The sequence below is a fragment of the Citrus clementina genome, unplaced genomic scaffold, assembly GCF_000493195.1.
Source record: "Citrus clementina cultivar Clemenules unplaced genomic scaffold, Citrus_clementina_v1.0 scaffold_2, whole genome shotgun sequence".
NCBI lineage: Eukaryota > Viridiplantae > Streptophyta > Magnoliopsida > Sapindales > Rutaceae > Citrus > Citrus x clementina.
The window spans coordinates 7,452,416-7,470,336 of NW_006262688.1; the positions used below are offsets into that span (position 1 = coordinate 7,452,416).

The 17,921-nt window shown below is 33.3% G+C and overlaps 1 protein-coding gene across 7 annotated transcripts in view; it reads right to left on the reverse strand.

Moving 5' to 3' along the window:
- Nucleotides 1-6,776: 6,776 nt before the first annotated feature.
- The window catches only part of LOC18053147 (nuclear cap-binding protein subunit 1), a 16,298-nt gene continuing 5,153 nt past the window's right edge, over nucleotides 6,777-17,921 (reverse strand). For 2 of the 7 annotated variants that reach the window (XM_024190395.1, XM_024190390.1), the window contains 13 exons: nucleotides 15,857-15,923; nucleotides 14,600-14,802; nucleotides 13,576-13,646; nucleotides 12,981-13,065; nucleotides 11,904-11,972; nucleotides 11,593-11,711; nucleotides 10,929-11,067; nucleotides 10,206-10,706; nucleotides 9,278-9,577; nucleotides 8,510-8,688; nucleotides 8,291-8,402; nucleotides 7,506-7,610; nucleotides 6,777-7,308 (listed from right to left, as the gene is read on the reverse strand). In XM_024190395.1, the coding sequence (XP_024046163.1) occupies nucleotides 7,506-7,610; nucleotides 8,291-8,402; nucleotides 8,510-8,688; nucleotides 9,278-9,577; nucleotides 10,206-10,706; nucleotides 10,929-11,067; nucleotides 11,593-11,711; nucleotides 11,904-11,972; nucleotides 12,981-13,065; nucleotides 13,576-13,646; nucleotides 14,600-14,802; nucleotides 15,857-15,923 (1,950 nt within the window). In that variant the 3' untranslated portion in view covers nucleotides 6,777-7,308. The other 5 variants (XM_024190393.1, XM_024190392.1, XM_024190391.1 and 2 more) reach the window with 5 other exon arrangements.

The window sequence follows — 17,921 nt, forward strand, 5'->3', positions numbered from 1 at the left end:
TTGAATTGAGACTCTGCGACTCAACTGCTAAAAAACTCAAATATCTTTGACTTGCTTTCTTTCCAGGTCAGATATTCTTCCATTTTTCTATCAGTTAGGTCCTTAATGTTTAACAAAATTCCAAATTTTATCGTAAGAGTTTTGATGATAGAAGTATGCAACCCACCCTCACCCTGTCTGATTTAAAGTTTTTTTTTGCTTATAGAGTAACACACTTGAGAATGGATTATTAGTACTAAGTATAATAGTGTGCTTGTTGAATAAAAATATACAAATAATGAAAATAAATCGTGTGATTCATGTGAGTCAAAAGTATAATCAATATTATTATATTTTTTATTAATTTTTTTGATACTCTCTTATCTTACTATTTATAGTCTCAAAAAATCTACCTTAATCTCGTTCTATTTAGATGGATTCTGAAGGATTCCAAGTCTGTTGGAAATTTTGTCGTCAATGCCTAACAAATTCCATCAACTTAATTAAGTATAACCATTTAATTTTCCAATAATAATTGACTACATTTTAACATAAAAATGATAGATTTAATGATAAATACCATATTATGAAATTAATAAAATATAATTATGTAATAAAATTTAGTATTTTGGATAATTTACTAAATCTTTAAAAAGTTTTAAAATCCCTATTCTTTTTTATTTTGGACAGCTTTGTAATCTCTGCACTCTTAAAAGACTTGAAATTTGAACTCCTCCTAGAGATTTGTATGTGATTTCGCGAGAAATTCTAGAATACATCTGTTGTATTACAATCAATTAATGCATGCATGACATGTATAATTGAGTTTAATACAACCACCACTTGCATGATAGTTTATAAAATAAATACACACATGTCATGATATTATTTATTGTTATATGACTAACATAGTACAACAGATATATTTTAAAATTTCTCGTGCTTTCGCTGGAGCAGGGCGCTGATGACCAGTCTTATGACTAATAGGGTAATGCCTTCATTAGTTAAAACCTAAAGGGATTAATTGACTTTGGATTTGGTAATGATAAGACGATTTATTGAGAGATTTAAGACACTTATGAATACGATGGATTCTGTTTATTGTCATTTAAGGCGTGCAAATGGACATTATTGCCTCGTCCAAAAGAGAAAAACGATATTGTTGCATTATGATTTATTTAAAAATAAATTTGTATTCTTAGAATTTCGTTTGAATTAAATAATTATCTTATTCTTTTTAATAACAATAAATAGTTTTTGCTTTCAAAATTATGTCAACCCCCCATAATAATGCATTCAAATGTTAAATAACTACGATGTTGGATGATTTTATTATTTCTGTTTCAAAAGTCACTTCTTAAAATTATCTTATTTATGTTTCAAAAGCATTTTTTTTTTTAATCTATTTGTTATACAATGGAATGTTTCTCAACTTTGAATTCTCTCTCCGTCTCAAACTGATGACTTAAATTATCACCCATAGATTTAATCAATCAAATAGTTTGAATTTAAAATTACAACATAGTATCTTGGTTAAAATTAAAATATATAATTGAATTGGATGGACTAATAGTCAATTAGTCATCATTCTAAATTAAGGAACGCAACCCTGGGAACCCTTCATTCATATAATTAATAATAATACTATCCACGACAATTCCTCAACTCGAAAAAGAAACTGAATACAATTTTTTAATATTGATATAGATTTTTATAGACCCCACACTACCCAAATTCTCAACTTAAAAGAAAATGAGTACAATGTGTTAATTTTTTAAATCTATCGTAACATTTCGTAAGAGAAAATATTAAGAAATGAATTAAACTAACTCTCATAATCAGGGACGGAGCCAGCATGAAACCAGCTGAGACACATGCCCCGGCTGGTTTTTAAAATTTTTTTGATGGTTATATTAAAAAATTGTATTTTAGTTGTTATTTATGAAAAATGACCCAGTTGAATTGTAAAATTTAAAAGTGACTCTAGTAATTTTAAAATATTTCATACTATCCCAAGTTTAAATGTCTAATTCTAAATAATTTAATTAGCTATTAACATTTCATGAAACTCAATTAAAGGCACGAGAACAAATATTAAAATAACAAACAATCATAACAAAAATGTTAATATAATGATTAATGGACTAGTCTTTAAGTTTTTTGTTTTCTATTCGAGCAAAATCAATTGTTTGGCCTTTCAACAATGACTCCTAAGTTGTAAGTTTATCTAATTCTAATTTTTAGTTTTTTTAATTAATCTTTTGTCTAGCTTTAAAATCTATAATTTTATCATGCATTCATGTTTGTTTTGTGTGTTGCAATATATGAATATTTTTATTATTATTAAAAGATTTTAAAAGCAAATTAAGTAATAACCTAGTCTTGTATATTGAAAAATATATTTATTTCTTATATTGATAATTAAACTATCATACATTATTTTCAACTCATAAAATTCTATTGAGTAGTTTTCAACGAGAACAATCATAATAAGTAAATATATTATCAATGAATATTATAGTTGTAAAGTTTTATATTGCTATCTAAATTTTTAGAAGTGTATTATATTTTAAATATGGTCTCAATTAAATGCATGCAGACACACTCTATAAGTACGATTGTGCATGTGGTAAGCTCCCATTTTTTAGTTTGTGGGGCGCAAAACACAGTTTTTCAAATAAAAATTTACCACACGCGTAGTCGCACATTCGAGTCACATTTGATTTTAAATGTGCCCTAACTCGATCAAAATCCTACCTATGCCCCTACTCATAATGTTATTATGTAGATTCGAACACTTACTCCAACAAGTATTGTGGGTGTAAAGGTTCTCTAAAGGCGCCGTTCGTGAATACAATGTTAATTAAATTGAAAGGAGTCTTCCTCTTCCTAGGTTTATTTTTATTATTTTTTTCAAATAAAAAGGTAAATACCAAAAGAAAAAAGAAATTACGAGTTGAGAAAAACAACATGGATCAGATTTATAGGATCTCATCAACTTTTGTGAACCAGAATATATATACATTACATAGATGTGACTTCCAAGTTGCGACCGAAATGAAATGAAATGAAATGCCCATCAATATCATGATAATTAATAATGGAAGAGGCGCATTCGGTGGATTCGGGAAGGCAAAAACGGGAAAAGAAGCAACGCAGGCGGTGCAGTTGGAAGAATGACAAGCCCACAAAACCGACGGATGTTTGGGAAGAATCATTGTCCGGAAACAATCCGAAAGCCTTTTGGAGAAGTTATTGTTATGCTGTGGAGCCATGGCCTGCGAGACCAACGGGATGGGGCAAAGAATTCGAAGAAGAAGACTCCCGGCCACCGCCGCCGGCCGGTTCAAGCGCACGTGGTTAAATAAAGACTCTCTTTTAATCCCCGCCGTTCAATCTCAGTCAATAACCCCCGGTCGTTATCTAGAATGTTCTTGTCGCGTTAGTTTTACAGCGGTTGGAATTAACTTTTTTAAATGTAAAATATTATTTCTAGTCCTTACATAACCACAAGCAGAGCAGAAGTCGGGATGCTACCCGTACTGCAATATCTCTGCACAAACTTCATCTACAGGGCTAGCGGCGGTGACATATCGATGAAATCGCTCCAAATTCAGCCCATAATTCGTTCTTATCTGCGGTGTGTGTGTGTCATTTTGGTTCGGTGGCATATGGCAAAATTTTCCCTTTTCTTTTTTTTTTTTTGTTTTTAAATAAAAAAAAAAATTTATATAGTTGAACACAACGTTCTCATTGCTCACACGAATATTACATTTTGGATGTCTATTGGATATAATGCACGAAATAAATCATTAAAAACTTCTTTCGGTTGACGTGTGCGTCCAAAAACCAAAATCTCATTTCGACGGCTATTTATTATTATTAATTTTAAGTAAGAAACAGATTATTCACGTGCCTTTTGAGATTATAGTATTTATTTAATGATTAATAAATCTCGTCTGAAAATGTCTACCAAATAATATTTAGATATCGGAAGAAATTAAACAAAACATTTTAATGTTGGATTCCTAGAGATAAAATTAAACCTACAAATATTCATTTTTGTTAATCTTCGTCCCAACATATTCCAGTTTTGTTCATTTGTTTTCGGTGAAGCTTAAGAGAGATGAAATGGAAGAAACTGGATGTGCATTTTGAATCTGGTTAAATATTGAGAGTTGTTTTGGATCTATCATCATTATAACCCAAAGCAAGTAATACCTATGCGAAACTATATAGGTTTTCTTTTTCGGTTGGCATTAAATTATTTGAGAGTTCATTCCAACCCTCAAAATTAGCATGCTGATAAATGGTGTAGCCAAATTAATGGCTTTTGCTATTATTGTAAATTAGAAAATAGAACTGCGCTTCACCCGATTTTGAAAAAAGAATTTATTATTATCATTTTTTTTTACTTTACACTTGATAAAATTGATAAAAATATGAATTGATTTTTTTAAAGATGAGGCAGCCTTATAAAAAATAAAAAAAGTTATTAGCCAGCAATACAAATAAAGAAGCAACGCAAGATAAAGAATAAAATGAGAGAATTTATTATAGAGTGATTTTATTAATTCCAATTGTGTGTGTACAAAACAAAAAGATGAGCTCTCATTTTATAGTTACATAATCACTCCATGAAATTAATGAAAAATTATAGATCATAATTCTTTATGAGATAGTAGGAGTTATAGGGAAGTTAAAGGTGGCTAATGGGAAATAGTGGGGAGACTAAGAGATATATGTTATGAACTTCTACATTTATTTTAATAAATTCATAACACTCCCCCTTGGATGTTTATTATAAAGAATATATGCCTCATTAAAATCTTTATATAATTATTATTGTGTAATAACAATCAAATTAATTATGAGAAGATAAAAACCCAAATCTAAAAAAAAAATTTATTATTTTATTAAATAATAGAGAATATATAAAGATGAAAAATAGTGATGCCACATCACTTTCTCAAGTCCTAACTTTATATATATATATATATATATATAAATATAGATATATAGATAGATATATAGATATTATTTACCAAACAACATAAAAGAGCACCAAATACAAAAAAAAAAAAAAAATCGTAAATACTTGTTTAAAATTTTAAATTAGAAATAGTTTTAAAAAAACAACTCAGTATCATGAAGAGCGTTTGGAGAAGGAAGCAAATCCTTACAATGAGATCTCGAACTCAATTTTTCCATTAACAATCAACAACACAGATCAAAGATGAAATGGACAGCTAACAAAAGGAAACAATTAGAACAAGCCTCTAGCAAAAATGCTATAGAAGTGGTGACTATCGACAGCCAAGAATCGGCGGAACCACAAGAAATATTAATGGCGTCGTCCGACTGACCAGCCAAGCCGCAGGAACAAGAAGAAGGACCGCAGCGACGATTATCAGGCGAAGATGCAACAGGCTTGTACGTGGATCAATTACAATTTGGTTATTTTGTTTCAATTTGGCAGCACCAATCTCTTTTGTCCCCCTCAGAATCCCTAGATCATTCCCTCGTCCATTTTCCACTGCAAAAAAAGTTGAAACCGTTTGGTCCGGTTGCCTATCACATAAGCCTAACCAATTCAACTGGTTTCTCCCATGTTACTAGTTTCCCATAAATTGAACATTGTCCATTGAATTAGATTTTAGCACATTTTAATGGCTGAGATTCTCCAGGCTATATGAAACGGAAATTGTAACTTAGCAATTGCCTTTTTAACACATGTCATTTGAAAAAACGTGCAGTAGTTTGAAGATGCACTTGACGGACTTTTCATGATTAATAGCTTTCTTCCAATGCATGATGGAGATGAACTGTTGATCAGTTTTTTTTTTTTCCTTCCTCTCTTTTATTAAAGAGGATCACTAAATTTCACCTTCTTCCCTCTAATAATGTTTGGTTTATTTTAATTGTAAATGTATAAATATTTGATATATCATAAGATATATTTTATAAATTAAAGCAAAAAAAACGCTTACAAAATAACATTAAATATTTCAGAAAGTTAAATTAAACATAAAAAAAAATTGTTGTTAAATGCTGCAGAATATACTTGTGAAATGATATGGACCTTTGATACCCTCTGTAAATCTCTTAAAACCCCACTCTTTTATTTACACTATCCAAAAATTTCAAATAGTTTGAAATAATATGTATTTCTTTTAACACACTTTTTAATGATAAATTTAACCCTATTTAAAATCATGAACCACAGATATTTTATTTTATTTTTTTATCGTTCACACGTATATCCATGGAAATTTTTTTATTTTAAAAAATAAGAGAGAAAACTTTATATGAAGATTTTCTAGAAAACAATCATTTCTAAAAAATATTTTTTGCTCTTTTTTAAAGGACGGATTTCATAACTTAAAAATTAACTCAATTTTTCATCCACTTAGTCTAATAGTAATGATTTGTTATTAAAAACTAGTATAATTTATATCTTCACACATGTACCGTTGAATTGGGTTAATTTATTAAATGAAAATAACAAATAATGCTAGTAAGTCATAATATGTTATGTGTAAAGAATTTTTAGCGAAAGAGTGTCTTTAACATGCTAGTTTAATTAGAAATACAGTTTCCTCGTGCGGAAATATGTAATTTCAATTTGGGTTAAAGTTGTAAATATCCGAAAGGGATTTCTCGAATATTGTTGTTACCCTTATTTACATATTCCCTCGTCGAATCTCGAGTGCATGATTAAGGAGCCCGTGTCACATATGATTTTGACCAATCCAGCACATGAAAAGGGTTTTGAACAAATCTAATTGTGATTGTTGATGTACCTAGAGGATGAGATATAATATGAAAATAGTGAAGCAAGCATCAAAATTTACACTTACGAGACACGCAAGTCTCCTCAATGCTAATCCAAAAACATTTAACATCCCGCCTCATAACGTCATATTGGATAATTGGAATGTGTAACCCTTGCCATCAAATATATAAATAGACAATGAATCATCCCACTTTCCACGTTACAAACATGATGTCACACATCTACCTAGACAGGCATTTCGGTTACATTACCAATAATGCACATCTAATCACAAACTGTACTTCTAGGAGAGCTATCATGGTACAGTAATCGTAGCAACTTCATGGGTCATGGCTACACTAGCTCTGTGGTGACCACTGAACTCTACAGCTACGGCTGTTTTGTTTGCTGCACGGCAATTACATGCGATCCATCACACTTTCTTGTATCTAAAATATCAAGCAAGCAATTAGAGCTACTAGCGGTACAAAATCATCATCTGTCCAGAGAAATCTCAAGCTGTTAGCTTCTTAGTTGTGGCTTTGTCTGCTGACCTACCAGATTCTTCTATTAGTTTAGTTGTAGATGAAATAATAAAAACATCTAATTGCAAATTTTGCTGATAGACATGATTTCTTTCTCGTGCATCTGTTTTGACATTTTTACACTAAATGATTTAAAAACAAGGGTAAAACTTTGTAAAAAGAAGAAAAGAAGTGATAATTTACACCAAGAATTAGAGGTATCAGACCTAGTTGATGGGTCGGCGTAGACCAGAATAAACTGCTCTGCGGAAAAGAGGATGTGTATCTTCACTTAATACCTCTGCATCCAGCTTCTCCATATGTGGCCATATCTATCAAACACAATATATTTACATTGAAGATGTCAGAAACAGAAATAGACACTTTGTCGTAAGTCAAAGAAAAGGGAACTCGAGAGCATATAGATGGTATAGATACGTCTATTAGCATATTCAGAAAATGTCCTGCATCTATGATGCAGTTGCAGCCATAACTACATTGTGCTTGATACCAACAACTCAAATCTTCAAGTGGCATAACCGCATAAACACAAATTCCGGAGTTCCATTGACCACTCCACATATACCACCCGCACAAAAGAGATTGCAAAAAATTAACAGCCGCTATGAGAATCAATTTTATCGAGCTTCTACTACAGCCTCAGACGCTTCAGATTTTTTAATTAGAAACCAATTCCTGAATCTCCATGCTAGGAAGAAGGGGCAAAAGAAAAAAATTCTAGCACAAAGGAGTTGACATAAGTTACGAACATCACAGATTAGGGAGCATAAAGCTCGAGACCTTTGTGAAGTGAGAGGAAAAGATGACAATGGTAAACAATATATTTTCGGCTGAGCTCACATGGATCTGTCAAGCAAAGATGTAATGCATTGGCAAGAGCCAAGGATATTTCGAGAAATTAGATACTAAGAACTTATAGACACAGAATCTTGAGAAAAGAAAATGTTAATGACAGATTCAGAACCACCAAAGATTCTTAAGAAATGTTTACCTCAGAAGCATATTGTCTTGAAAAGGCCTTCACATAACCCAGAGTTGATAGACACCACTGCTCCTTTTCACCTATGTTGTAGACATTGCCTGAGCTCCCACCATTTGACTGACTGCATCATTTAAGGAATAAAACAAAGTAAATGTGACATCTTCGACGTATTCCATGACATTACAAGCAGAAAGAGAAGCAATCTGAGAGGTCGGTGGAGAGGGAAACCTCTTTTTAGGTCTTCCATCCTCATTGTCCAGTTCCATTGCCGATGGCTCTTCAAGATCAACAGCCATTGCATCTGCATGGGTAGATTTTAAATCTTGCAAAGTTCCAGCTCTAGATGCATCTGGTAGGCGTTCCATCAACACATTTGAGAAGTTTCTGTAAAGAGAAAGATATAGTGCCTGCACATTCCAATTAGAAAAACATCCATGAGATGAATAAACAAAGGAATAGTGCTTCACATACACGCTTATAACCAAACAAAAATAAGCAGTAGTTTGATTGCAGGAAAGTCGTGACATTATAAAGCAATGGATGCTATAAATCACATCATCAAAGCTTAGTAAAGAAAGTCAACATGGAAACAAATACACTAACTCCTTAAAATCTGTAATAAATTTACAAATTTCTTTGTTTCCCAGATTCATCCACAAAGCTAATGGACACACAGCAGAATAGCAAGAAGGCAAGGGCATCTCAGAGTCAAAACATTGATTCGTCTATTTGTGCGACATTGGAAGAATCAAAGCATTATCACCATGCCACTTGAAAAATCCATGTCCATTTCTTCCCACAACAGTGTACAATGTGATTTCAACACACATATTAGTCATATTTTTTCCCTCCCCCACCCTTGAAATCTTCTCCATCCATGGAGTTTTGAACTACCAAATGACAACTTATGCATGGTCTTCTTCGGTTACATGTTAATGCCAGATGAATAGCAGCACGATAGTTTAAAGATGGAAATGAGAAAGACAGTTTAAGTACCTCATTTTCTTCTACAGCTCGAGCAAAAAGAGCCTCCTTGGCCTCTAAAGACTCTTTTGCTGATATCTCCTCGTTTTTAGCTTTTTCGGCATGTAATTTCAGACGACTCAACCTTGCAGGATTTCCACCAAGAACAGGTTCACCATCAACTAAAGAAAGCTTTGACTCAGCAGCTTCTAACTCTGCTTTGGCCTTAGCTGCAGCTTCTTCTGCTAATGTAACACCCTTCTTAAGAGATATAATCTCTTTCCTTAGATCACAGATACGATTATATGTCTTGCTAACTGCATTCCTAAGGACCTGAAAATATTAAAACAGTAAAAAGAAAGGGAAGAGAAAACTTCAAAGAGAGTTCGCATAAGTTAACAAATGTTCCCATGAATACTGAGAGGGCAAGCAATTCTGGAAGCGGCTTCAGGTTCCAAACAAAAGAAGGAAAATAGCTTGAAAATTTTTCCTATTTTGAGTTACACTGGAGACACACGTCACAACATAAAAATGTCATTCTAGTTTGGGAGACCAAACCTTCATCCCAACTACATAAACGTTGGGCAGTTAGGTCCAATGGAAGGTAGACCGCCTCAAGGCCACTATTTCTCTACTTTCATCTGGATCATTTAAATCTTAAGGCATTTAAACATTTACAGCAAAACCTTCACCTCTCATCTGTTTCAGAAGTGGAGGTCACCAACTATCTTTATTTCATGAAAATGGGAGCATGAAAGATTTTGATAGAAATCATGAGGTTATTTCTCTGTAATTTATAGTAAGTCGTAGTCTACATTATTTTCTAACCAAATTGAGATTGAGATTGAGCATGACAATCTTCTTGTATGTGAGGCAAACCATTGATTTAGGATTTAGCAAACTTACAAATCACATCGTATCAATTGGGCAAAAAGTGTTAGGAAGAACTTTGAAAATGTACCTCCCATGGACGATCTGAAGCATGAAATTGGTCAATGTTTTCTGGAGAGAAGACCCATCTCACAATGGCCAAATTAGATATAAGCCGATAACCCATCATTCTATCAATTGCTATGGCTGCATTCTGGGTATTGTTCTTCCAAAACAAACTCACTTCGTCTATCAGCATCAATTGCTTATCATGATCAGGGCATATTTTTGATATGACTTGCCCGTATCTCTCCAATACAGTGATCAAATGAGTGAAACTTTTAGATCCAATATCAAGTAGTGTTTGCACAACCACTTTGATGGTGACTCCCAGCCCATGAATAGGATACACACTTTCTTCTACCCACACAATTATTTCCCGGGCAGTTTGCCTTCCTTTCACCTTGTTTGTCAGTTCCGCAGAGAGTGCATGTTCTTCGCTTCTTTCTCTACCATCTTCCATACTATATTTGAAGTTTGGACCACCTTTGGGAGGAAGCAACTCTTCTAAAGCAGGTGCATTCTCAATGCTCTATACAAAAAATATGAAGGAAAAAGGCACGGTAAATATTAAGTCTTGCATCGTATTAGTCCCCAACCAAACCTTGCATCTTTTGAGTAGTAGTTCGTGTAATGAGATAGTTTTTTCCCTTTATTAAACTAAGACATCCTTTTCAAAAGTATTCTGGATCCATTTACAAAAACTATACATTGAATATTCATAAAGTCCCCAATATTCAGCAAGATTTATTACCTGCTTAACTTTGTCCCAGTAAGACAGGCGGACTTCTCTTTCCAAGACCTCCTGAACAAACACTCGTTGCGGAGCCCATTCAGGAAGGTCTAAGACATAAGCCCATTCTTCCCAAGGCCAAATGAATTGAAAATTTGATCTGCAAAACGGGAAGCCTTTATTAAATGTGCAAAGATCAGTTAAATCATTAGATCTGAGTTCCAATACCAGGACCAATCATAGAGGCTATCTATAATTCTAAAAGAATAGGAATGTCAAAACTTTAGCCAAATCAATGTAGGATGAAACTTATATCCCAAGAAAAGGATATAAGACTCCAGATAAAAGTTCTCTCTGAATAGTAAAAGGTCTGTTAGTTCATTTTTAACCAAGATTCCAGTTGCATTAGCGCTAGAGCAGATAGAATATCACATATCAAAACTGAGAAACAGGCCTCAAGGAAAATGTTGCATGCACTCCTAGTCATAGAGGACTAAACTCTAGGAACGGCTGCTCTTCAGTACACTGGACCTGAAGCCAAACCATCAACTGCTCCATTTATATGAAACTAGATAAAATGAAAACTAGAAAAAGAAATTAGAAAAGCAGTTGTTGAAAAACAGGACACAAAAAAAGGGTTCACCTAAATGTGATGGGTGGTTGGTTTTGTAGATTTTAGACTTACAGGTGGTGTGAAAACCAAAGAATGAACCGTATCCGGCACTCCATATCCAAATCAGCAATTTTCTCAAAAAGAGCACGAACAGCACCAGCAACAACTGCAGGGAAGGCCCCAGGAAGTGCCTAAGAATCAAACCTCATCATCAGAAACTTCTTTAAATACTCAGAGCAATTGCTTTACACAACCCAACAGAAAAGGAAATCGAGATAGACATGATTCAATCAATGTAATTGCTTAGATTCATTCAGTAGATATAGAAAGAAAAAAGGGAGAAAAAAAAAAGGAATTAGTCAATGTAATAGCTCCCATTCTACCTTACAGAGATCCATAATAACCAGCGTGTAATATATTGGCTTGAATGGGGGTTGAGGTAATAATAGCAACTGCAAAAGCGACAATGTAAATAGACCGTTATATCTGATTTGATGTAAATCAACACCTATACAGTTAAGAGAAAGGGATGTCCGATGAGAACAATTGCAAAGACAAAATCCTTTCTGAATGTATTAAAACTAAATGGATATGCTTTTAACTTTTGACAGAGGCCTTCTACCAGCTGCAAGGGTCATTTCAGTGATTTAACAGAAAACATATCTTTTCGCTGAATAAAAGAAACCTGCATATGATATTATTTTCAAAAAGAAAACTTACGCATATCATATTATTTTCAGTGTCAAATGATGAATTGATGACAATTCTTTAGTCCACTTGAGTAGTGTTTGAAAATTGTATTGTCCACTCCGTTAAACTACCACACTTCATTTCTATTAGTATCTTTCCTATTGCTTAGTCTAAGAAGTCAAATAAAAATATATTTCCTTCTGTCTATCTTTCTGGTGGGGGGAATTAAAATCAATTTAAAGTTTGAAATAAAACTATGATCTCCTGTAATCATAAATATACAAGAAAATAACGTCATCACAATCAGATCATTGAAACAAATGATGATGTAAAATGTATTATCAAATAAAATAAAGAGGAAGAAAGCAGTGAAATAACTGTAGAATTAGGAGTAGGAAAAAAAATCAGTATCATTAAATGCAATCAATTTTTATTTAAAAGATTTATTAATGCCAAGCCGTAAATAGAAGAAGGAGCTTACAATCAACCTCTAACAGGTAGATAAATCTACTTAATATAAAATTTACCGAAGTAAGAAAACTATAATAGGAAAACTTACTATTAGTGATACACCTAAGATTTCAGTTCAAACAAAATTTTGAATATAAGACCCAAATAATTCTTGATTATGTTGACTTCTTTATGTACCACATGAATAGGATTCCAGTCCTAACATCATAACGAATTAGATGTCCATTATTCACAAATTGTAAAAAGGAAAGGAGCAGCTTCGTATTCCATTTGGGATTAAAGAAAAAAAGAATTATTACCTGGGAGAAGATTGTCTCAGCCATCAGATACTCATATCGGAAAGGCACAGGCAAGTTTACCATGTAAAAAGCACACTCCTTTCGACTAGCTTTGCATGAACCAAGAAACAGAAATAATTAAAATTGTCCAAGAGGCCCATCATATAAGATAAGAGTAAGAAACGAGTAATCCACATAAACTAAATATACACAAGAGGCATAAAATCAGGAAGGTATCATCATGCTGACTCAGACCAACAGAAAACAAGACCAGGAGAAGCCCAATGCCATCGGCACAAGCTAAAAGATACGAAAAACTGTCGAGCAGCAGAAGTAATAAACAATAACCACAGAGCCTACATACTAAGTACTTGTCGAATGAGCACATTGTTCTAAGAATTGCACTGCAACAAAAGGAAGGGAGAAGACGGGGAAAAGGAGTCTCAATGAAGTATAACATAACAAGGATGGGAAGCTTCTGACCAATAACACCCTCTACGTTTGTTGTGCAATTCACATAACACCAGTTTATATAAGAATCACATTCCCCAAATAAATAAATAAAGGTTAAAGTGTAACCAAAGTATAATATTAATGATCAAAGGCAAAAACGAACCAGCCATTGAAGAACAAAAGCACATCCAGCAAATATTCTTCCAAAATGAAGCGATCAATAGGTTGCATATCCTGTCCAAACAAAAGGCGAAACAATGGAAACTAATATAATTTTAACCAACGGACAAATAACAACAAACTAGAACAAATTTACATTTGTTATTGAAATACTTAAATCCAAAACATGCTGAAGTAGATAATCTATGATAGGAGAGATCTCTTAATAATGTCAGGAGCAACAGCTAGGATTGCAACAAGCATAACTCCCTCATGCCTAAATCCAAGTAAATCAGGATTCTAAACCAGGTTCATGTATAAAATAGAAGATATTGCTTGAGGTAGCTCGTACCTCTTTCGAATGTTTTCTATTTGTAAATTCCTAATAAAGAAAAACCCAATTTACATGCAAAATAAAATATTCAACTGTGTTAAATTGCAAATGAGGAATGGCAGAGCTACTAAATCAGCAAAATCCTTCCAAATACTACCGAAAGCTCAGACACATGTACTAAATAAAGCAAGTGTGTATGAAGATGAACATGTATCTTCAAGAACAAAACCTTGTCATTAGCTAAACGTCACGTAAAATAAAGAAAGCAAAATCTATGCAGTTTTCCTTCCCAAAGGCCAATCCCACTCTCATACAAAAGAATGAGCTGAACTTCTAACAGAGAATTCCAATTGGACATGTCCATATTAAGGTGCTTAAGTAAGAGGAATAAGAAAGCCAAAGTAGCACATTTTCTACAAAATGAACCTCTATATAATTGCCTAAGTACCAATCAAAAAGTTTATAGAATTACGATAACTACAACCAGGGTTCAAAATTTTGGGGAAAAAAAAATTTGCTCCTTTCCTCCCTACACAAAAACCCAACAGTCGAGGCACAAGAAGCTAATGGTCATAACTTCAGTAACAGCAATTCATGATCCAAAAGCATTTATTCACGAAATAACAATTTGTTTCTATGTAAAAACAATATATATGTAAACTGATATATGAGGATTGAGATCTTAAATACTTACCACCTCACTTTTGCTTGCTGGAAATATATTAAGCCTGCGTATCCTTTGAGGATACTTCAACTCTGCATCATGCTTTTGTTTACCATGTGTTATTCCAGAAACTGCTGTGGGTACATCAGGTTGCTCAGGACAGCTTATGGGCCCAAATTCATGAGACTTTCCAGAAACCAGCTGAGCTTCAAATGAAAGGTGGGGCCTTGGAACTAGCAAGTAAAAATGCAGAACACGGGATCAAACAACGAAATTAATATCACAGAAAGAAGAGTACGAAATAGAAAAGAGAAAGATTTCATCATACAATGCAACCACAAATAAAATACACATGGCTATAATATAAATAGATAAATAAGGATATTTTTTCTATACAGCACATAGGAAAGTCAATTAAGTTCTCAAATAAGTAACAAATGTCAACAGAGACTAACAACAAATTTAATCACTATCAACGGAAAAGTAAATACATACAAAAATTGCAGATATTTTTTAGGAAACGCAACTAAACTAATTATAGAGTTTTCATCCAAAACCAAAAGATTCAAGTAAAAATGTTGATAAAATTTCCATTCTTCACGGACCTATTGGAGTTAGACACAGAATCCAATCCTTACAAGTTAAAACATTTTCTTCATTAGAATACTTGTGAAATAACTGTAAGTGAAATAAAAGTCTATCCACTCAACTGCATAATCTATGAAAAAATATTTCAATGCAATAGATAAATGTTCAATATGTGTTTAACCATTATCAAGGGCTTGAACAATGAAGTGAAAGGTTAGAACTTAGAGTTCAATATGGTTTTCACTATCATGAACATAAGAAATGAGGCTACTAATTCCGATTGGTTGTCTGACTTTGGACATCCAAAAATGAACGCATTAAAATTTGAAACATCACTTTAATATCAGGGATGTCATTAAATATTTAGAACCAAGCATTTTCATTTCATATAGACATACTTATTGAATTAGTAGTTAAGATACAACACATAAGCACGATACTGAAGCATTAAGGGCTACAATTTCAAGAAATGTCCAATTCCTCAAGAATTATATATACTTGGTACAAATGAGCTTTTTCAATCCCCAGCAATTATATAAAGGAAGAATCTATCACAAGTGAAAGAACTTGTTCAAATACTATTCTAATCCAAAACAATTTCTGCCACAATACGTAAATTTTAGTTTGCGTCAAAAAGGGAGAACAAAATTATAGCATGGCTAAATTAAAAAAGAAATGAAATAAAGCTCATAAAGTTACCACTATCTAGCTTCCATCCATTGCTTGATAAAGCTTGTACTCGATGCCACAAATCTTCCAAGAAATCCTGAAGACAATAATATAAGCAAATTAATGCAGAAAAGGGCAGCGCCACTGAAATTAAAATGAAAGAAATAGTTATATAGACTACCATAGCCAGAAGAATATAATGATCCAAGATCAGTAAAGTGCATAAGAAGCCACATCTTAGATGATGAGGGACATGTTGTGGGAAGGATATAGGGGAAGAAACGGGTTTTCGCTTCTTAGGTGGTATAAGGTGTCAAGGCCTACAATAAACTTATGGGCTTGGAATCGGGAATATGGTTAAGAAAAATAGACCATTTTTGCATAGAAAAAGAATCCCTTTGCCATGAGGTACTTCAAAGAAAATACAGTGTTCATCTAAATGGATGGGATTCCACTGTCATTGTTATTGTGTCGAAAAGTAAATCCTTGGAAAGCCATTTCAAAGAAGTACCCATCTTTCGTTAATTTTATTGCTTTATAAGTGTATGATGGAACCATAATCTGATTTCCAGAAGGCACGTGGATTGGTGATATTTCTTTATGTGACAATTTCCCCTATCTTACAGATTATGCCCGATTAACAACGTTCCTATACATTGTATTCTGGTTTGTTCCTTTCCAGCTTGGAATTTGTTTGATATTTTAATTTCAAATGAAATTTGAATGAGAGGGAAATTCAAGAATATGCAGCCTACATGATGCAGATTGATAGTTTGAACTTTTTCAAACAAAACAAAGTAAAATGATTTGGAAGCTTGAGGCCTTGGTCTTGCAAGTCCTATGTGAAAATGCAGCAAGAACGAGGTTGAATTACTTCAATATGATTTGGAAGGCCAAAGTCCCTCCAAAAATTCAACTTTTGCTAGGTCATTGGCTCATGGAAATTAACACTGCTAATGTTATTAAATAAAAGCATCCCAGACAGAATTTGCCATCCTGGTGTCAAGTGTGCAGGAAAACTGAAGAGACGGCTGACTATTTGTTTCTCCACTGTCCTGCAGCTTCTATTTTGTGGACCAATTTATGCAAAGTAGCTAGAATCTCTAGGGTTGTTCCAAGATCTTGTGGTCCTTTGCTTTCACAAAATGTTTTTGATTTTGAAACATGAAAGAAAGCCAAATTCCCATAGTCTGCTGTGCTAGCTCTTTCTTGGGCCATTTGGAAAGAAGGGAACAGCCATATCTTTGATGATAAGAGAGACAACCGAGTTTTTTTTCTTGTGGGACAAAGTCTGAATTTTGGCCTTGCTCTGGACCACTGTTTGTAAGGAATTTCAAGACAATTCCTTCTTTTTATTCATTTGAATTGGGAAGGGGCATTAATATAGATTCTATATACAGCGAGAAGGGGATAGTTTTGTTTAGTGTAAACAAATGTGCAGTTGCAGCTCCCTTCTAGGATTTTCTTTTGGCTATGCTATGCATTCCTGATCTACTTTGTATTTCTTCTTCTCGATAGATATATTCAGTTTTCTATATATTAGGGGAAAAAATGGTTACTGAAAATGCATCCTCCAATTAGTGATGCAAAATCTCAGTTTCAGAATTGCTAAGGAATGGATTCTTTATTATCTCAATCAGTTCATGAGGACAGTACAGTATCTTGGCAAACAACTACTTAACAGCAGGAAAAAAACCCCTTAGAACTACATAACGACTAAAGCTAAGCAATGACTCTTATTTTCTCATACTTGTGTATATTTTCATAGTCCCATTCAATGCCCTAAAAAGCATTGATAACATATCAGCCACATAATAGCGTTGCACAGTTACATAATAGCATTGCACAGTTCCCATGCTCCTCTACATTGTTTTGGCAGGGAATAGATAATCTAGAGGACAGCTCATGAAGATAAATAGATACAAAAACATGAATATGCTAATGCTAATGTAGTAAAAGTACTTCCTAAGGCTGTACTGATGACACAGACCATTGCAATATCTTTGCTCAAATTAGGAGATGACCAGGAATGTTTTTTAGGAGAGAAAATCCAACTAGAAAGAAAGCACATCTTGAGAAATTTAAACCCTATGGG